The 22,817-nt window shown below is 38.0% G+C and overlaps 1 protein-coding gene across 1 annotated transcript; it reads left to right on the plus strand.

Annotated features, from left to right (window-relative positions):
* LOC109223896 (4-coumarate--CoA ligase 1) lies at positions 3,068-7,797 on the plus strand. Its single transcript, XM_019388371.1, has 5 exons — positions 3,068-4,190; positions 5,114-5,312; positions 6,616-6,829; positions 6,931-7,033; positions 7,396-7,797. The coding sequence occupies exons 1-5, from the start codon at positions 3,183-3,185 to the stop codon at positions 7,513-7,515; spliced, it is 1,644 nt and encodes a 547-aa protein (XP_019243916.1). The 5' UTR covers positions 3,068-3,182; the 3' UTR covers positions 7,516-7,797.

The following is a 22,817-nucleotide window of genomic DNA, read 5'->3' on the forward strand; positions in this document are numbered from 1 at the left end:
TTCTCACATGATTTTCAGCAAAACATACCACAATATTTATTGAAATGATTTATTATTTTGTAGTTTAATCTAATTTGGTCTATATTGAAATTGTTTATTTGTACCATGTTGTCTTTTTTTTTATTTTATATTATTATTATTATTTGGCTTATAAGCTCTCGTTATATCCACTTATTTATATTAGTCTAGTTTATTTCACAACTCTTTCGTTCGATTATTTTGTTTCTTGTAAACAACAAATTTGTTTTCCTCATATATCAAGGACAAGAATTCATTTTTTGTTATGTGTCGCGGAGTTTAAAATAATTTCAATTTGTTAATCAATCTTAAAAATTTTAAAGCAAAATTTGTCAAATTAAATAGATAAATTATCTTAAAGATAAATTTAAATAGTTGTTTAATTCTTTTATTAAAAAATGCATTACTTTTTAAAAAATAAAAGCACAGAATTAAAAAATGACTTTTTTTGAGATAGATAATAAAAAGAAGAAAAACATAGTAGCTAGCAAACATTGCTTGTTATGATGTTGATTTTATTGGCGGCTATCGTCGTATTAATTTGAACCCGTTTATATAAAATTGTGGGTTCGCCACTGGTTGTTGTTGTGGTTGTTATTAGCGTTGTTGGTTAATTGTTGTTGTTGTTGTTGTTGTTAGTTAATTGTTGTTGTTGTTGTTAGTTAATTATTATTGTTGTTAGTTAGTTAATTGTTGTTGATTAGTTATGGTTGAATGACAACAATGTAATGCTGCCATTATAGGATGGATATTGGTTGTAATTGGCAGGTGGTGTAACTTAAAAGCGGGCATTTTCTGCCTAGTTTTTACCCAGAAAACCGACCGAAATCGGTCGGACTTTTTTTTTTGCCTTGAAATTCAATATTTCCGATCGAATTCGGTCGGAAATTACAAATTAAATCTCCAGATTTTTGAAATTTCCGATCGAATTCGACCGAAAATTATGAATTTAAATTTATTTATTTAAATAAATTAACAATTTATTATAATTTACAAATAATTATATATTTAAATAAAGTTATTATTTATTTAAAATACCAACCTATTTCGGTCGGTATTTGAAAATTGAATAATTTATTTTTTATTATTACTGACCAGTTTCGGTCAGTAAATGGTGTTTGACAGTCAGTCAACGCTTTGAAAATACCGACCGATTTCGGTCGCAACACGTTAGCGACCATCATTTTTCTGACTAATTAAAAGCGGTCGGAAATCGGTTGATTTTTTACAATTTACGACCGATTTCGGTCGGTTTTCTTGGACGAATTTAAATAGTTTTTTTAGTAGTGATTAAAGCTAAATTGGTTTTATATAAGAAAGCATGATATTTTCTTTGGCACTGTAAAAAAAAAAAAAATTATGACATATAAATTGGGACAAGTGGAGATACGTTTCGGATCTATATAAAGCCCTGCAATCAGCTGTGGCGTGGTAATTCTCATTCTATAAAATGTTACTACATAATTTTTGAGAATTTGGTTCATGTATCAAAGACTTTGAAGGTCAACTTAATATTCGAAAGATTACTCTATAGCAACTATCATATATAACAAAATATTTTTGTCAGAATAAATATATTCTTATTATTTCTTATTGATAATCAAATCATTAACAAATCTAGAATTAAAAAAAAGTATATTGAAAAAGTCAATACAGATATTAATTTCTTTCATCCAAATAAACTTATCTCAATTTCATCTTCATCGCCACAGCTTGTAATTGAGAATTAATACTTTTTTAGTTCTTTATTTGTTCACTTAACGCTGTCTTTAATAAAAGAGGTACCATTAACTAATAATTCTCGTGAGATTTCAAATTAAAGTTTAATTTCTTACAGTATGCAAGTGATTTTTTTTCCGTCTCTAAATGTGAACACCAAATAAACCGAACACTCAAATCCAAATAAAACAAAAGGCACTTAAGGAATTAAAGTAAATTCTTCCATGAGAAAATTTAAGAAGAGTTATAGATATATTCCCTACTTAAACCCACGTCAAATTGTACCTTTCTCTACATTATTAGTATTTCAATTTACTCAGCATTCCAAGAAATCCTTACTCAGCATTCCAAGAAATCCTATCCATCTATCCATAATTAGAATCACCAAAATGGATAATAAACATTAAATAATCCAGCTAGTTTGATTACTTTCCATTTACTACAAGGTAACTAAACAACTATTGATGAACAGAACAACGGTTAGTAATATTATATTATTTTTGTGTCATATTCTCTTTTAAGAGTTAAATATGTCCCCTACTTAACCCAATCTCAAAATGTACTGTACTTCTTTTCCAAATATCCTCTTAATTTATTAGCATTCCAAGAAATTCATCTGTCTATAATAGAGTCACCAAAATGGATAATAAACAATCCAACTAATTTTATTACTCACCAATTAATTAGGTAACAAGATCACTATCATTGAGATCTAACAGGAAATACTATTATTATAAAATGAACAAGACAACAGTTTTAATATTTTTAATAGCATAATATCTATTAAATAAGTATATATGTATAATCGGTTGTGACTGGTGAAATTCGCAAGTGTCCAACAAAAAATATGTTTGTGAAATTAATTTTTCAAGCCATCCCCTAATATACTATTTTTTTTATTTTTATATTTTTGCTAATGACCAATTCCCGTTGTTGTAGGTTAGTAATTATCAGTAGGTGAAAGCGTTCCGTCCACTGGCCGTCAGCAACCCCGTTCCGGCATGTCGCGGTAGGTGAAAAGCCTACGTGGAAATTGCTGAATTTCAAAAGGTCAACTTTGAACCACAATTTTGACAAAAAATAAAAAAATAAAAAAATAAAAAAGAAGTTGAATACCAAATTACCCATCACCTAACCATAAGACCTCAAAGCCCCATTCCCTGAACTACTCTCAGTCTCACCAACCACAAACTCCCATATTTCTAATATCTCAAAAAATAAATAGAAAATCAAGTTTCCAAAAATTGCCCCTTAACAACCCTAAATACCCATCAACTCCTTTTCACCAACCACACTCTGTATCTTTGGCTCGTATTTATATTCCTCTATCTTTGAACATTTATCTTCAGGACACATAGCTAAAATTCTTGTATTTCCTTTTAGCTTTTAGTGTGTTCCAATTTTTTCTCTTTTGTCTCTCTAAATCTAATTAAACCATAGCCAAAATGCCGATGGAGAGTACTAACGAAACAAAGCAATCAGGAGATTTAATCTTCCGATCAAAACTCCCTGATATTTACATCCCTAAGCATTTACCTTTACATTCTTATTGTTTCGAAAACATTTCGGAGTTCAGTTCTCGTCCCTGTTTGATCAATGGAGCCAACGATCAAATTTATACTTATGCTGAAGTTGAGCTCACTTGCAGAAAAGTTGCAGCTGGTCTTAACAAGTTAGGGATCCAACAAAAGGACACGATTATGATCCTTTTGCCGAATTCCCCTGAATTTGTGTTTGCTTTTATGGGCGCTTCATATTTAGGAGCCATCTCTACAATGGCCAATCCTCTGTTTACGCCAGCAGAGGTTGTAAAACAAGCCAAAGCCTCAAGTGCTAAGATTATTATAACGCAATCGTGCTTTGTGGGCAAAGTGAAGGATTACGCTAGCGAAAATGATGTGAAGGTTATTTGTATTGATTCTGCACCAGAAGGTTGTCTTCATTTCTCTGAATTGACACAATCTGATGAGCATGAAATTCCTGAGGTGAAAATCCAATCGGACGACGTCGTTGCGCTGCCGTATTCCTCTGGCACTACAGGGCTGCCGAAAGGTGTGATGTTGACACACAAGGGATTAGTCACGAGCGTTGCACAACAAGTTGACGGTGAAAATGCAAATTTGTATATGCACAGTGAAGATGTGTTGATGTGTGTGTTGCCTTTGTTCCATATTTACTCACTCAATTCCATTTTGCTTTGTGGATTGAGAGTCGGTGCAGCGATTTTGATTATGCAGAAATTCGACATTGCTCCGTTCCTGGAGTTAATACAGAAGTACAAGGTGTCAATTGGGCCATTTGTGCCGCCTATTGTTCTGGCCATTGCTAAGAGTCCAATTGTTGATAGCTATGATCTTTCATCAGTAAGGACTGTCATGTCTGGGGCTGCACCGTTAGGAAAAGAACTCGAAGACGCTGTGCGAACCAAATTCCCTAAGGCTAAACTTGGCCAGGTAAATTTCTTATTTTTAACTATGTATTTCATTATGTTATCTTTTATGTTTTTATCATGAAATACGAGCACGGAACGCTGTGCTGATTATCTTAATTTCTACTCAATCAAAGCTCGGATTTTAACGCACATGGAAGTTGATGATCTAGAATTTGACAGCCGTTTCGTATACAATCATCAGAGTGTTATTTCCTTTGAATAGTTTTTGCTGGTTTTACCATATACGCTAGTTTCCAAAAAAGAATATTTTTAAAAGATCCTCTAAAACTAATCAAAATTTTAATTGCATTTAATATATTTCCTATTTTTGAAATAACAAATGGATTTTGTTTGACTGAGTAAATTGCACGTAGTTGGTAAACGTCTATTTCTAAATTGGTGAGACAGATAATCTGTCTGAAAATCTTGTAATGTAGCAATTTCCTCTTGTTACAACTATACACGAATACTGCACACCTTTGTGGACATTATAGTTGGACTTTTTGACCACACATTTGCTTTATAGTACTGCCTCAATCCTAATGATATGTACGATATTTGTCTAAGCAAGAAGTTTAAGAAATAAAATAAATTTTTAGAATTTATGGTCTTAAATGAATCATAAATATCTGTGTGATTATAAATTACTCCCATTAAGGATTTAAGGTTAAATTATTACTTACGAACTATAAAAAGATATTATTTTTGTGGGACTAACTGAAAAGGAAAGAGTTTCACATAAATTGAGATAAACGACTACTTGATTGTGACTATCCAACCAAAATACGATTTTTTTAATTATTTTTAAGTAATTTTTACTATATTAGAATAAATTTCTTGGGACCCCGCGCATAGCGGGAGCTTAGTGCACCGGACTGTCTTTTATTAAAATAAATTTTGAAATATAAATTCATTAACTAAGTAATTAAATTAATTATTTAATAGGGTTATGGAATGACGGAAGCTGGGCCGGTGTTGGCAATGTGTCTGGCATTTGCAAAAGAACCGTTTGATATAAAATCAGGGGCATGTGGTACTGTTGTGAGGAACGCCGAGATGAAAATTGTAGATCCGGATACGGGTTGCTCTCTTCCTCGTAACCAACCCGGTGAGATTTGCATTAGAGGTGACCAGATCATGAAAGGTGCGTCTTTTATTACTTTCAAGGTTTAATTTCTGTATACTAACATTGTTTTAAGATAAGTTTAACAACGTGTAATTGTAATTATAATCTAAAATACATATTGCTGTACTAATTAAAGGCATAATTAATGTGAGATTTTCTACAATATCTAGTAGTATTTTAGAATGTTCATCTTATTATCAAAAGTGATTTTTTTGGATCCAGTTTGGTAATGTCATTGTGGAACTATCATTGTCTTTATTAACACTAAGTTTGAATAGTGTGTCACGTCTAGTAATTGTTGGTATTCTCATTTTCATATGTTATTTTCATGATAATTATTCTTATAGGCACTAGATGTCAACCAAGTGTTCCATTGGTAACCTATGTTAGGTGACCACACATAGTTCCAAATTACACGTTTTTTCTTTTCCAATTTTTTTGGGCACGTCAGTGAGTTTAAGAACAAATCTACCAACTAGTAGACCCAGACCAAAATGCAATAGGCGGAGATTATTTTGCATACTTTTCAAGTTTTCAGCCTTTTGTTTTGGCCACAGAGCTGACAGCCTGTTTAGGCCACAGCGTTTGATTAATACCAATGCCACCAAAATTAGTAAACATCAGATCACCACCTACCTTCTCCCTCACCCACTCAAATAAAGCAAAAATATCTTAACTTATTGATAGTATGTTCGTATTATTAATTTGGACTTAGAGAACATCTAATTCATCTTCTAAAATGAATTATTATATATTTTAAGGAAATGAATAAGAACAGAATGAAAGATATATAATTTTTTTTTAATCATAACAGACTCAAATCGATATAGTTGAAGATATTGACAGGTAATGGGTATAATTGATTGGTATCGTTTTCTAATATCATTTATCATTCAATATATAGTAGAGAGCCATATTCAGGCATCTATGCATAATAATTTGATTGCATCCAAAGGGTATATGACAATGTTAACCGTGAAAATGATCGCATTCCTAAATCGACAAAAGAGGACCAGTACTGTAGTAACTCTAATCTAGGAGCTTCTTTTTACCTATTATTGGAAACTTGTGGGGGACTTGCCATAAAATAATTGAACTCAACAATGTTGGAACTATTCACCCATCCACCAACAACTTATTAGCCTTTGGTCTTAAAAGCTTTACCTACCATTGCCAATTCTCTAGCTCAACAAGTCACCAAACCCTTTTGTATTAAATTAATGGTATTTATTTTTCTCTAAACTAAAATTGACTAGGTATATACTTTATTTATTGACGTGAAATAAAATAATAAAACTAAACAAATATTATATTATTGTAGGTTACCTGAATGATCCCGAGGCCACAACGAGAACAATAGACAAAGAAGGATGGTTACACACTGGCGACATTGGGTTCATTGACGAGGATGACGAGCTTTTCATTGTGGATCGATTGAAGGAATTGATCAAATACAAAGGATTTCAAGTGGCACCTGCAGAAATTGAAGCCCTTCTCCTCAACCATCCCAACATTTCTGATGCTGCTGTTGTCCCGTAAGTTACACAAATAGCCGGTTGAATTTACTGTAACGGCCTATGTGCGATGCAGCTAGAAAATGTCTAAATTCTCATAATTTGTTAACTGTGTTGCGCAGCATGAAAGACGAGCAAGCGGGAGAAGTTCCGGTAGCTTTTGTTGTTAGGTCAAATGGATCTGCTATTACTGAAGATGAAGTCAAGGATTTCGTCTCGAAACAGGTTAGTTTAATTTGTTTATTTAATTAATTGATGTATTTTAGGAACACAGACATTACTCCTGGAACACAAAAACCAGCATCTACTTCCATTGAATATATCCTAGTACTACGTACTACTATCTGTTTCCACAACATTTAATACTCCTATAGAATAGTTGAATTCATATATAGTAGTTTCCTATTTACAAGATCTTAATCATGTGAAATGAGGTCCATGCTACTTTTAGCACGTGATATGCTGGAAATAGAATCACGAGGCAAAAGTTAATGCAGCTTTTTATTTTTCTGTTATACTAGTACTAGTATATTTTCAATTTCTGGTGCAGAACAAGAAGTGATTGTTTCCTTTTTTAAAAAATTCAGGTGATATTTTATAAGAGAGTAAAGCGCGTATTTTTCGTGGAGACGGTACCCAAATCTCCGTCGGGAAAAATTCTTAGAAAGGACTTGAGAGCTAGACTGGCTGCTGGTGTTCCAAATTAATTCCTTTTGGCTTGGGATTTGATGGTGGTAATAAACTAAACAAGTCCACCATTGAAGATATTATATGTTCTTTGAATTTTACCTTCACCCAAATGTTTGGTATAATTTCCAGTTTGGCAACGGCCGAAATGTCTGTAAATTAATTTATAAGACTTCTTTATTCATCTTTGATTTGACATTGTTTATGTGATAATACGGTACTAAGAATCTTAATTTTTGTGGAAAAAGTATTACTATATCAAGAGTACGGGTGGTTTACATAATATAAAATGTTATTGTTCATGAAGAATTTTCATATAAATACTAGTTTATGAAACTTATATGTTTATCCTTGCGAAAACAAATCTGAATCAACCACGACTTGAATTATCCATCGTTGGAATCTCAGTATATTGATGAACTCTCTTGATTTTCTCTAAAAGGTAGAAAATCTAACCCTTGACCGTCGTTTGTTTCCCCCCATTCCCCCCCCCCCCCCCTAAAAAAAAATTATATATATATATATATATATTCCGTTTTATTCATATAAAATAAGTGGGTAAAGCTATAAGTTGATTCATCAATCTTGCAACACGGTAAAAGAGTCTTTTTTATGTGCACTCATCCTTTCATAGCAAAATGAAGTAAAGAAGCATGTTATGAAGTTATCAAACAACACAATTGCAAATAGGAACTGAGAATCGATCTTTGATTAATTGAAACTCAATACATGGAATTAGAGAATAACAAGATAGACATAACATAACTAAGATAGGAACAAAAAGAAAGTAGGGGGAGACAGAGCCATAGAGAAAAATAGTCGAGGGAGTGAGAGACCAGAGAGGGGAAGATTTTACAAAATTCAGCCTACTACATTAGTGCTACTATTTGGCTATTTAACCATTCATGTGCCCTAGCTAATATTCTTGCTCCAATATATCCAATTCATTAACCCGGATCCCATATAAAGCCCGAAAACTTTTGTGGTGGTCTTTTAGTTCTACTGCTTTTCCTAGTTGGCCCAATTCTTGCATCTTCAGACGGCCGAATGCCATCCTTGAGCCCAAACTCCTCATCCATCATGACAAAGCATATATGCGTCTCAAAGCAACAATTTATTGGTTGAAATAATCACAATTCAACAATATAATTGAGTCACAAACACATTAACTATTACCAATTGAATCTTTTTTACTCGCGGTTAATTAAGTAAGAAGAAAATTAGCGATTGGACGAGCTCTGACGCACCAAAGAAGAAGAAGTTATACTACTACATAAGTTTTATCATTAAACAAAAATGTATATATCAATCAAAACCAACAAATTTAAAAAGAAAACATCAAAAAGCTAAGAGACTAAAAACCAAAAACAAAAAAAAGAACAGAATTGTTCGAGAATCATTCAAACGCCCAAGCATTAATTCCTCTTTACCTCATTCTCTAGGGGTAAAATCATTATTGATGTTGAATACATCATATATTTCTGCTGGTGTTTTTCCTTTGATTCTATCAGAACTTCTTCGCATGTTACATGCGACAACTCCTCATCAGCAAGAAAATCAGCAGCTACGACGAGTTCAAACAATTCCAAGTGATGCAGCTTCACGAAATTCTTGTCAAAAGTGTTCAGCTCATCCTCTGATATTCCTTTTTCCGAGTGCTTCTTCCAATATTCGATCACTTTAATCATTGTATCGCTTCTAACATTTGGCATATGAATGGCGCCTTCGGCTTCGGCCATGTTTTTGATGAGTTGTGACCTCACAGCCACTGCCTCTTCTATTTGGAACTCTGCACCATCACTAGTCTTTAGAGTTAAGAGCTTTTCTGAAGATATAATGGTGGAAAAATCTTTGAATGGGGAATTTCCTTTTGAATTATTTCAATGCATGAAAAGAAGTTGAAGGGGTTGGTTTATTTTTATAGAGTTTTTACATTCCTGGTTGAAGTAGGAAAGTTAAACGGAAAAAAGAAGATAAGGAAAACTTTACATAAACCACGTCATATTAGGAAAAGGAAGCTTTTTTCCCTTCTTTACTAAAAGGAAAATTAGAGAGCTCGCTATCCCTTTTTTTTTTTGTTCACCTTTTTTATCACAGATGCAACAACAATAATAACAGACCAGTGTATTCCCACAAATAGGGTCTAGAATTCAATATTAGGGTTTATTTATTCATGTTTTAGAATTCAATATTGACATATAATTTAATTTAACATAGATGACCATGCATAGCAAGTACATCTCCAGCTTTCGAATTGGACGTAGATAATCAAATATACCCATTAAATGTCTATATATTTGTTTGGTTTGATTTAAATATTTAAAATTAACTTAATTACTTTTGTTTCATTTAATTAGAAAAATTAGAACCATGAACATCCATATATAGTTTTCATAATAAGAAGAAGGACGAAATTGTATGGGACAAAATCTGACCAGACAAGAATCTGCGTGGAAAGGGACGGCAAAAAGCTATTTGGGCCAAAGTCGTATCCATATAACGCTATAACAACATGCACCCCGGCCACGGCCGAGGTCATGTATTCAGAACGCTTGAGCGGCGAATTGGATGTTACGACATTTCAAAGGGTCGACCCGTAATATAGTCAAACGACTTAAGTACTATGGTTAATGACCGTTGGGTAAAGAAGAAGACCTAGTATATAAACTAAGTGAGAAGAAGAAGAAGAAGAAGAAGAAGGGGCTGAAACAAATCAAGACACAGATGTTTTCTGAGAAGAGGAGGGATCTTCATCTCTCTCTCTCTCTCTCTCTCTCTCTCCACGAAGGTGAAAGAAGCAAGGAAGCTCGGATCCTCGACATATATCATTAGTCTTATCATATCGAATGTATGGGGTTCAACCTTGCAAAAATCGATGACCCTTTTACCCATGTATTCTTCATCATTGCGTAATGTTATATAAATCACCATCCTTTTCTTATATAATGAGATTCATTCAGCATTATAGTTAAATCTTATGTGTGCTAGGTTTGCTTACTCTTATCTTCTATCTTTGATCTAGGGTAAATTATCTTTGGCTAGGATTTACCTAAAATCTCCTTATTTAATTAGTTTAACAAAATGTTTAACACTTTTTAGTCAAACAATTTTATGTCGTCTGTGGGAAATTTCTTAGACAAAATTTTAGTTTCCTCTAGATCTAAAACCAGCCAAAGTATCACTTGCCGGCTGTCATAGCCTCACCATCTCAGTATAAACACCAACTCGAAAAGTGATAGATGAGCTTTTGAGATAACCAAACCAATCTGGGTCAGATCTCTACTTGAAATCGAAACTAGGTCCGATGTCTAAGCAAAACCCACGCCTCGCCTGTAGCTATGGATTCGACACGTCGTGTGAGTACTCAAGGTGGGATTACGGTCACTACGCACTTAGCACGCCCGCAATCCTGCTCGCCGTATTAACGTTATATGCCGATCTATACTTCAACCTCTTAGGAAGGGACGATAGCCTACCGTGTGATTCTTTGAAATAACCGACTTACCCCGCTTTATTTTTGTACTCGTGTGCACAATTGTAATTTATGTACTGGGTATATCACGTTTCCTTTATTATCTGCGGAAATCAGACGTGGTCGAACTGGGACTCAAGCTCGAGATCCCGACGGGCAAGGTAAGTTCAGCCCACAAGAAGCCTAGATGCGATCAACGGCGAAGCCAAACATGGGCCTGCCGAATCTGAAACCGCCATTCGAGTACGGGGCGGAACGAGTCGCCTTATAACGCCCCTTCTCCCTCGCCGACTTACCAGGTCAAGGTAACAGGAAATTTTGCTTGAATCTGACTTGTCGTTTTTCTCTTTTTGGAACGGGTAAGGAATACGAGCATTCTCACAGGTACACGAACAAGGAACAAACACCACTGAACGCACCAAGCAAAATCCTCCACACCATACCGTACTGAAAATAACATAGAAACGATGGAAAAGAAAGCTGATGTTATTAAGAAAATCTCCATGAGCTGGGACTAAGCAGTGAGCATGTGGAATGTACCGTCCCTCCGACACAAGTAGAACTTGAACTCGAAAAGTTTGCATGTATATTCGCCATGACAATCTTACGCCAATTCAGCCGACCAAATATCGCAAATCATGTCTGAACTTCGTTCAGTCCCAGGGTACCCAGAAGCCCAAGCAATAAATTCGTCGCTCGTCCCGATCACGACCTTTCCAAGTCAACCAAAGAAAGGACTAGGTAAACTGGGACTCCACCGACATATACATAATGCAACGACGCACAGTATTTTCCAATGAAAGCAAAATTAAACAAACCGAGACTCAACCCGATGCATAGTATTCTCTAAATAAATCAAAATTAAACAAACCGGGACTCAACCCGACGCACAGTATTCTCCAACGAAAGCAAAAGTAAACAGACCAGAACTCGCCTTAACGCACGCATACACAATGCAGCAATAAGTGATGTTCTCTAATAAAAATAATGCAACAGGCAAACACGCAGCATCGCCAAATAAAAGGGAAATTCGACTACACTCGAACTCAAAATGGGTAACAATTCGAGCTCGAATTAACACCCTTACGGTCATCGGCCGTCGCCAAACGGGTTACAATTCGACCTCGCTCGAATTAACACACTTACGGCCATTGGCCGTCGCCAAATGGGTTACAATTCGGCCTTGCTCGAATTAACACCCTTAAGGCCACGACCGTCGCCAAATGGGTTACAATTCGACCTCGCTCGAATTAACACCCTTACGACCACGACCGTCGCCAAATGGGTTACAAATCGACCTCGCTCGAATTAACACCCTTATGGCCATCGGCTGTCGCCAAATGGGTTATAATTCGACCTCGCTCGAATTAACACCCTTACGACCATCGGCCGTCGCTAAATGGGTTACAAGTCGACCTCGCTCGATTTAACACCTTTACGGCCATCGCTAGGCGAAAGTAAAATTTGACCTCGCTCAAGAAATAAGTCAAAACTAATTTCACCCAAAATGGCAAATCAGAAGTTAACCTCGCTCGAATTTGCAGATCAAAAGCGACTTCATTCGAACTCACAAAACAAGATCCGGTATCGCTCGGATCGAGCGAACTAAATTCAAGTGAAACTCATCACCCCGCCTGTCGACTACTTCTCCAGGCCGAACGATGAAGGGACTGGGTAGAACTTCCCCAATGTATGAATGAAACAAGAAGAAACATGTAATATTCTCCATCGAATGAAATAAATGAAGCAACATCTTCGCACAGCCCCCACCAAGTCATTTTATACTTTACATTCGACCTCGCTCAAATTACTTTACATTCGACCTCGCTCAAATTATTTCACATTCGATCTCACACGTATCGCTCTAAGCTCGACCTCATTCCAACCCCCAAGTAAAAGTCAGGGACTCATTGCGAGAAAGTTTGAAGATTTTTCTCAAGAAAAAGAGGGGAGAAGAGAGAAAGAAAGTCAAAAGATACATAACCCAAGGCAAAGCGACTATTTTATTCATAAAATGTACATACGCAATAGTTGCGCCTTACAAAAGGCCAAAAGCGGGCCCCCAAGGAAAAGATGAAAACAAACAAAAATAAAAATCTAAGTACAAAAGCTACAAGAAATATTTTTCACTCGGCATCATCTCCACCGCCGTTCTCCCCAACATCGTCGTCAGAAGGAAGTCCATCTTCGATCACATCATCCTCACCGGCCTCCGATGTCGCAGGGTCGTAGCTGCAGGCAAGACGAGCCTCGCGTGCCTTCGCCCGAGCATCTTCAAAAGCGGCTTCAGGAACATTCCCCGCCTCCCACAAACCCTTGTATATATCTAGTTGGGCCTCAGCATGGACCCATAGCTCATACAAACAGCGGGGGCCGGTAGCAGAGGCAGATTCTTGAGGGATAGCCTGGGCCAACAGTTGTGCCTTCTCGGCCTCAAGAGCCACGACCCGATCTCCCAGGCTCGAAGCTCCCCGATCAATTTCACCAATACGCTCCTCGAGCCGCGCCTCCTTTAGTGTGGCCGTTGCCCTTCAGATTCCTGCTCAGACCTGAGGACGCGGATAGTGTCTTCAAGTGCCGCCGCCCTCGCTATAGCCGACACCCGAGCCTCTTCGGCTCTCTCCAACTTGGTCACATTCTTTTCTAGCTCGGCCACCTTCTCCGCCCATTCTGCACTCAAATCGGCGACCCTGATGGCATTTTGTTCAAGCTCGGCTTGCAAAGACATCACCTTCGCCTGAAAGTCTTCACACTCCGCCACAACCCCTTTGCCCACTTTGAGTTCCTTGTCTTTGGCGTGGAGTAACTCCTCGAGCTCGCTGCATCTGCAGATAGACCGCATCAGTTCCTCGTCCCTTTTCTCCAACTCTTCCTTAACGGACTGAGTGTTATGCCCGCCCTAAGCTGCGCATGCATCTCATGGCACTTATCGCGGTACCGGCGATACTTCGCGGCCATTTTCGAAATGACTTCGGCCCTAGTCTCAGCCTTACGAGCACTTTCAATCTCCAACACGTAAGTCTGCAAACAAAGATCAGGAAGAAAAGGAGGGGAGGCATCACCAAAGGCAAAATAACGCAAAATAAAGAAAATGACAGAAATAGACTCACCCTCAAGGCCATCCCGGCTACACCTTGTGACAAAACAAAATCATTGATCTCCCGAAGAGACTCACTTTCGGCGGCAGAACATAGAAGGTCGAATTGAGGCACCAACTCCAACGTGTCCTCCAAAAGGTTAAAATCCGATAGAATCTCGAGCACACGAGAAGGACCTTCCGCTCTTACATTGACCCTGGTAAAGCCTTCCTCGAACATCCCCATATCCTCACGGTCGATGTCGGAATCCGATTCATAATCATCCACCACTACGCCCTTCCCCCTTTCATTAGCCGAAGAGGCGGTGCTGTTCTGTCGAGATGACGATAGGTTGCTCGGAACAATCGCAGCAGCCCCCGAATTCTTTCCCCCCGCCACGGTGGTCTCCTCCGCAACCGGAATAGGCGTGACCTCCGTACCCCGGCCGGTGTCACCGCCGGCTCCAGATATCGCCAAAGTAGGGTCGCCCCTCGAGGACGTCTTAACCAAAGACGCCCCCTCTAATAACCTCCGCCTCTTTGGAGGTGCCTCTTTGCTACTGTTGCGAGAAGGCTCCCCCGTTGAACAGACGGCGAGAATCGGAGTATCTGACCGGGGAGCAACCTCCACACGAACGGGACCAGTCGCCGACGTGGTCTGCGCGCAACCACACGTTGGGTGCTCTCATCCGTAGGTGCCCTTTTAACGGGTCGGGCAGATGAAGCCGGCTGGGGAAAAGCGAGCGTAAAAGCCCTCGTCCTTCTCACTCCCCTCCGCCCTACCAATGAGAAGAGATGTAATCAAGCAAGGATAAGGTAAAAGAAAATATGGAGCAAAAAACAGAGTAACGGGCCACAACGAGCCAACTCACCAACAAGAGGCTTGAGCCCGAACTTCTCATGGAAAGGCGCCCATTCATGAATCCCCACCGTATGGGGAAGAATCGCGTTCACCCACTCGTGAATATCAGCAACTGGCGGAGGAGGTACTCTCTCGACTACAATAACATAAATAAACCCTCAACGAGGTCATTAAAGGGAGACGACCGACGACCATCTTAAGAGAAAATGCATAAAGTAAAAAGAAAAGAAAACCTACGCGCAAAATTCCACTTCTCAAGAAACCCCGCCGGGTTCGACATGACGTGCTCTGTTCCAATGTAGAATAAGCTCTCCGAAAAGCGGCGATTTTCCTTGTCGTCCATTTTCACCACCAAACTCTTGGTTCCTCGGTGACGCGTGTGAATCATTGTACCCCGAAGAAAATGGGGTGCGAAGAAGTGAAGCATGTGTCCTAGAGAGATTCCTCGGCCGGCCAGCTCCGTACTTGATAAGCATAAGGAAACTCTTGTACACGTACGGAGAGAGTTGAGCCGGGCACACCTCATAGAAGCTGCAGAAATCCACCACCAAGGAAGGAAGGGGAAGCGTGTACCCGATGATAAAGGGATACGCATAAAACGCGCAGTATCCAGGGCGGTGTAAATGTACTATGTCCCGATCCGCCGGCACCATTTCAATATGATCGGGGATCCCCCATTTGGTTTTAAACACCGTGGGCGCCGCAACATCGATCGTGGAAGGAACGAGCTCCGGCTTATCTCCAGTAGGGCTATTAAAGTCAGTCCTCGTTGTTGATACCCAATTTTTTCCTATGTAATTTTTATATACAACATACTTTCAAAAATAGCATATATATGCATATATAAGCATACCTAAGTGTTTTGGTATTTTTCATAATTTTTAATATTTTTTAAATCGACTTATTGTCCATTTTAGCAATAAAAAAAAGTCAGTAATTATTCCCAAAGTTTATTGTTTTGGTGAATAACTTATTTTATTCTCATATTTACACCAAAATATAATTAAGGTGATTTTTGTATATTTTTACAAATTTATTTGGTATTTTTTAAAGCTAAATTGCATATAATTGCAATTATAGCCTATTTTACGATTAATAGTATTTTATAATTGTAAAATTAGCTCCAGTATTTTTAAATTAATATTTATGCACTATTAATTGTTTCAGTATTTTTAATTTACTTTTAAAATCAGCTTTACTATTTCTTATAAATAAAAAGGGAAAATTGGCTATTTAGTATCTAGCCCCATTTCTATTTCAATTATAGCCCTATTTCATTTCAATTTTGGCCCCCAAATTACCCAATTCTACTCAATTAATCAACCCAATTTCAGTCCGGACCCAACCCACGACCCAATTCCAAAGGACCCAACCCGTTCCCCACCTACCCGTCTAAATCTGGACCGATGATCACTCAAGATCAACGGCCAAAACTCACCCTTCCATAATTAAACCTAACAACCTACCCTAATCCCCCTCATTCTCACCGGACTCGCCGCCCTGAAATCCCAAAACACTCTCAAATCCTCTCAACAACTCTCCGAAACCCTAGCCTCCTCCCACCTTCCTTCACCGGATTTTCACCGGAATCCATGGCTTCCCAGGCCATGGATGGTCTCTACCCACCCTCTCCACCATTAGACCTTGAGTGTTCGAGGTCTGGAAGGCTGACTTCGATGGTTCTCCGATCTTCGATTCCATGGCTTCTCCGGCCATGCTCCGGCACATTCGAGACTCAGGAGCCTGATTCTTGACCTCTCCGACTCAAGATCGGACCTGTCTCCAAGCCTTTCTCATTTCTAGGGTTCCTCCGAAACCCTAAGCCATTCGAGGTTCTTTCACCGTTATTTGTTTAGATCTATACTGTGTCTATGCTTTTCTTGCCATCTAGAGTGTTTTCCCCAAAAGTTTTTGTCTAAATCGTTTCTCTCCGATTTTAGGGGTTCTAAAAGGATTTTTGAAAAAAAATCTTTCTGATTCTTTTTCTTCTTTGCTTTATGTGTGTTTGTTTATACCCTGCTCGTATGATTTCTTTTATTTTATGCATATATTGTCTTTTACCTCTTCTTTTCTACTCCTGTTAATCTCTGCTATGTTTTCACTATATTTCTGCTATGTGTGCCTACCGTTTGATTTTTTGGACTCCGTTCATGTTCTTACATACTTCATCTACTTGTGTTCAAGTTTGTATTATTTCCTTCTTCTGAACTCGTTTAGGCTCTGAGTTTTCTTAAATATATTCTTCATGATTTTTCTTCCTTTGTCGTTCAAGCATGCTATCATATCTGTTTTTGTTGAGACTCTGAAACAAATGGTTTGCTTTCCATGTCTGATTCAATTGTGAAACCCTAGGATTTGGGGTTTTCCTTTGACGACTTTGATTTTTGTGTTCGAGTCAGGGTTCCACATTGGGACCCTGGACTCTCAGACTCATTATGAGTCTGCAGATTGAACCTGCATCTCCTTGCTTATGATTCTGAATTTTTCTTTGGTTGAATTCTCTTTTAAATAACTTAACAATCTCTCCTTGATTTACATATTTGTGTGTTTATATATGAGAACTCTTCTTTCAAAAATGTCTTTGCCAACTACTGACTGATCCCGAATTCCTTTAATTGTGTTCACTTGATTGTTACTGGTTTTCCATAATTGAACCTTCCTTTACCCCTTTTCCTGACTTGATTCACTCAAGTAAAAGTTTGAAATTTTAATTTTTACTGGTTGATTCCCTTTCCTTTTTTTTACAAACTGTGTATTATTAGTTTGTTGCCTTAAATAGCTTCTATGTACTTACCCTTTATTATACTACTGGGAATTTTTTTTTTCAAAATCCCTTTCCATAATTGTTTTTACCTGCTTGAAATCAGAATCCCTTAACTAAAGGGAGACTGATTACAATGTTATTGCCTTACCCTTTTTCTTGCTTATTTGCTGTATTATAAAAGGGGCTCGACCCTTCTGCATTGAAACAAGTTTTAAGCTCTGAAAAAACTTTACAACTCTAGAACTTTGAACTTCTGAATCCCAAAAGTTCAATGCTCATACTCTCACACACCCACTATCAGTCACAATACTCTTGCAAACTCTCCACTCTCTGCTGAGACTTTTGTACTGCTTTGCTTGCAACTTGGCTTTTCAAGACTGCTGTTTTACTTACCTGTTTTCCCTGAAATTGGTATGTCTCCATTTGATTTCAGTTCCTTCACTATGTGTTTACTTTACAGTTGTCCTATTCCTATCTACTTTGCTGTTCATATTCTGTATTAAACATGTTACTTTCTTTTATGTTCATTGTCTATTATGAATTCCCCATACCCCCATTCCCTTTTGTATGTTGAGTTAAAGTTCATGGCCTGGCATTATCCAAATTGCTGCCCAGGTCTGAATCTGACCTTCAATAGGTCCTAACTCTCAAATTTAAGCTGACAGGCTGGTCAGGGGTGTGCCAGTATCCTAGTTGCCGGGCATGACCACTAGTTTGTTATGGCCTTCACTGATTCCCCCTCTATTGCACTTACACTTATTCTTAGACTCTAAGTTCTGCCCCCCCTCCTATGAGCCTTGCCTTGGGGACCTTGAGTTCCCTCTGAACTTGGACATTTGAGGGCTGGCCATTCCACACTGCACCATAATCTGATCCTGCAAATGTAATTGGGTGTAAGCACTGCCTGGAGTTCATGAAGCTTCTTGGAACTCTGACACACCCAAATGAGAAAGGCTTTGGAAATCCGATCTTTGGAAGTTGGTTTATTTCATGTTTCAGACTAGGAGTCTGAATTAGGCTCTCCTTGGTTGGAATTTTAATCTCTGATGTAATTTTTATTTACTTTTCTGGATTCATTCAAGTTGTAATAATTTTATAATACTTATGGGGTGTATAGTAATCAATGGGGGAGGGTCTCTCATGTTATGCATATGGGGTAGATATCATCTTTTAGGTCTTTATTTCCGCAACCACAACACTTTCGTTTATGTTTCTGCATATAAAGATCCTGCCTATAGATTTTTTCCATATAGATATCCTGCCTATAGTTTATTTTAATACTGCATATAGAGATCCTGCCTATAGTTTATTTCATTTCAGCATACAGAAGCCATACATATAAGATTCTGCATTTCAACATATAGAAGCCATGCCTATAAGTTTCTGCATTTTTGCACATGCATATGACATTAGGCAAAACAATCCATAGGCTAAGGAATAATCAATTGCATCCTAGATACCATGCTCATAGGATTCCTACACTTGCATAACCGTTTTAAAATCAGTAACGCTTAGAATTCATGCCTATAGGAGCAGTCGTTTAAATCTGATTCATCCGCAAGTCTAAAATCAGTAATAATATTGTTAACATCTGCGGAATTGGTTCATCTCTAAAATCAGTAATCCTCCCTTAAAATCAGTATGTATCACCTTGTTAGAGATCATGCCTATAGGTCTCACCTAGGCAAACTATTAGGTAATCAATTAATTATACCAGTCTTTAATAATCACAACCAGTAGGCAGGCCTAATTTGGACTTGTTATCTGAAAATATGTAATAAATCAGCCACCCTCCCCCCTTTTCATTTAAGTTTAATTAAAGACCTAACCAGTACTTGCAAGTCATGCTAAATAATTTCTGTTTTGAATGAGGAGGCCTCTTTGAGCCTTAACTGCTATGTGTTTTCCCCTTAATTGCTCTTATGTGTTTTGTTTGTCGCACTAGATTTTGGCCTTTTAAACTTCAAAAGCCAATATCCCTTCCCTTTAGGAATAGTAGTCCCAACTGCCTCCGGGACTGATAGGATTAGGGCGGATAGTAGCATGCAATAAGTAACGAGACTATTCCGCGCTTTAGTACCTTAACGGGGTGGGAAAGTGTAGACATGGATATGATGATCACGCGATAACACCACGCATATAATTGGTTACCGGGTGTTGCGTGGGTGATCCATGTTAATTATAAGCCTAGGACCCCCTCCCTCTTTATGTGCTTACGTTTTTTTTAATTTTTTTTAAACTGTCAGTTTCCAGCTCTTTTAAACCTTGTATTTCGCCCTAATCATTTAAAACCTCTTTAAATTTCCAGCACTGTTTCCTCTTCCAAATTTCTGGCCATTTCGTCTCTTTGTTTGATTATTTGCATTGGTTATTTGACCCCCATTTTCTGCACTTGTATATTCTTTAAACAAATTATGAAATCGCCTAAACTTCAACTCGTTATTTAGCTTTTATATATTCCCCTACTTGTAATCGTTATGTGAAATTGCCTTGTATGTTTATTTGTTGTTTATATTTAAAGTCATAATTGTAGCATGGCCGAGAACCACACTAGTGGATCTTGGGGGGTGCCTAACACCTTCCCCTGAGATAATTTCTAGCCCTTACCCATTCTCTGGTTCTTCTTCTTTTAATTTCTTAGTGTCCTAATGCACTTAATCATTAGGTGGCGACTCTTCTAAATCTCAAACCCAATTCCCAAAAGGAAAGGAGTTGTCCGCCCAAATGTCATAAACCCGATTTTGCGAGAAAAAGGGGGCATCGACAGCATGGCGACTCTGCTGGGGATATTCTTTAGGCTTTTACCATTTCATGCTATTTGTGACTTTATTGCATCTTTATTGCCTTTATTTAATGTCTATCTCTTTTCTACTACAAAACTGACTTGGCTCTTTGTTTTCTTTTTTTTTAATGCTTTCTTTTACTGCTTTCCTTCAATATTGTTGTAATTATGAGCAATTATTGTAATCATTACTTTATGAACGTAAAAATACGTGACAACTTGTTTCATTCTTGTAATTGTATATTCAACATCATATTCCACTCGTGCCAAACGAAATACCATAGCAACGCTTATAATGAGTGGTTGCGCCCTTTCGATATTATCACCCCCTAAATTTGGCAAAGGCGTATTTGCGGTACAACCAGTCGATCAGCGGTGCAGTCGACGGTTCCGTGCCTTTCCCTCTTGAGTTGTCCGCTCAAGGGTACCGGTCTAACACCCCATAGAAACCTTACTCTGTTCAATTGTGCATGCATCACTGTCAAACCTAGCTGAGTCAGTTATGTTGTCTGCATAATGACTCTTTAAGATAGCCTTGTCCAAAGTCCACAGGGTTTCCTTGGAACCCAAACAGACATTACCACATCTGTGCATTTATTTGGAGAACTAAATGCTGCTTATGCCAATTATTGATATTTAAATAGTCGAGTCCGGCGGGGGTAAGGATCTAACACTTTGTTTTGCAGAAAATGAGGCACGAAGTCCCCAGATTCGGCATGGTAACCAACATCCACCCAAGGCTGCTAAGCTTGTGGGGAGACCTTCACTCCAGTGATCAGACCCTCGTCCGCAAATACTTGGGAAATTTGCCTTCTCTTCTGGAAATCCAACCCGACAACAAAATCATAGAGGCTGCAACTCTATTCTGGGATGGTGACAGATCTGTGTTCCGCTTCGGGGACCTTGAAATGACACCTTTGCTGGAGGAAATAGCAGGACTAGCTGGTATTCCGTGGGAGACTCCGGGTTTGCTTAAGCCCATCAAAAGCTGATTGAAGAATGGAAAGATATGGCTGTTGTCACACCTCTTTTTTCCTACTACACCCCTGGAAAGGGTATAATAAAGAAAGTTATTTTCAACTTGAAGTGACAATCGAAACGGGATTTATTTTTTTTAAAATAAATCAGAGTCGCCACTTGGGAGATTTATGGTGTCCCAAGTCACCGGTTTTAATCCCGAATCGAGGAAAAGAATGACTCTGTTATTATAGTCTGCGAATCAGAAATCCGGGTAAGGAGTTCTGTTAACCCGGGAGAAGGTGTTAGGCACTCCCGAGTTCCGTGGTTCTAGCACGGTCGCTTTGATCATACTTGGCTTATACAATTATTTAATTACTAATTTTAGAACCTATATGCTTTTGCTTCTTACCGCTTTTTATTAGAAAATTATCTTGAGACGGGTTACGCGTACGTATACCCGCCTGTTTGGTGCGTCAAAAATCTGTCACGCGAACGTGTCCACAATTAATAACGCTTAATTATTATTAAGAAAAGTTTGGGCCGAAGTTGCGCGAACGCATACTCCGGCTTTGTTTTTAGAAATGTAGTTGTGTTACGCAAACGTATACGCAACCACACTTGGTATTTTAAACGGTCCTAAAGGATATTCTACGAAATATTGGTCATTTTTAATATCTAGGTTGTAAATCTCATACGAGGGCCACGCAATTATTATTTTTGTTCGGCATGGCACACCCCGAAATATTCTACTTAAAGGTTTCTACACTAACTCGTGAGGGTCGTGGATTATGAGTTATCTAATTATAGCTCACATCAAATTATTTGAAATGATCTAACTTGAATAAGAGGAAGCCCAAAAGAACTCAAAAATGGCATGTTAAAACTAAAGCCTAAAATGAAATAAATAAACAATGGTCCATTTCCCTTTGGGTCTGAGCCGCATGACATATTGTAATTACAGAATTCGCAAATCGAGATAATTTGGGCCAGATTCGCCAATAGGCACAGTTCGTACATGTGTGGGCATAAAAGTGGAAATTCAGGATCAGCCCTCTTGCGTTCAGGCCCAGTAGGGCCCAAAATGAAACATGGTATCACGAACAAAAGCGAGACGCAAGTTCGAATCCATATACCAAACAGAAGATTAACCTTTAGCATTTCACATTTTAAATTATCAAACAAATGGACAAAACTCTGGGTCATGACCGCTGAAGCACTAAATAGATACGCACTTTACTGTTTCATCTTTCAAAAGACAAAATAACTTTCCCAACTTGCTGAACAATACTCCAAGGCTAGTTTCAGCAATTCGAGCCAAGAACATTTGGGACTAATTGGCCATTACAAAGCCATAATCCCAAAGACAACTCTATTGGGCCTTAATCATTATGAACAGACACTAAACA

The sequence above is a fragment of the Nicotiana attenuata genome, chromosome 3 (assembly GCF_001879085.1).
Source record: "Nicotiana attenuata strain UT chromosome 3, NIATTr2, whole genome shotgun sequence".
Taxonomy (NCBI): Eukaryota; Viridiplantae; Streptophyta; class Magnoliopsida; order Solanales; family Solanaceae; genus Nicotiana; species Nicotiana attenuata.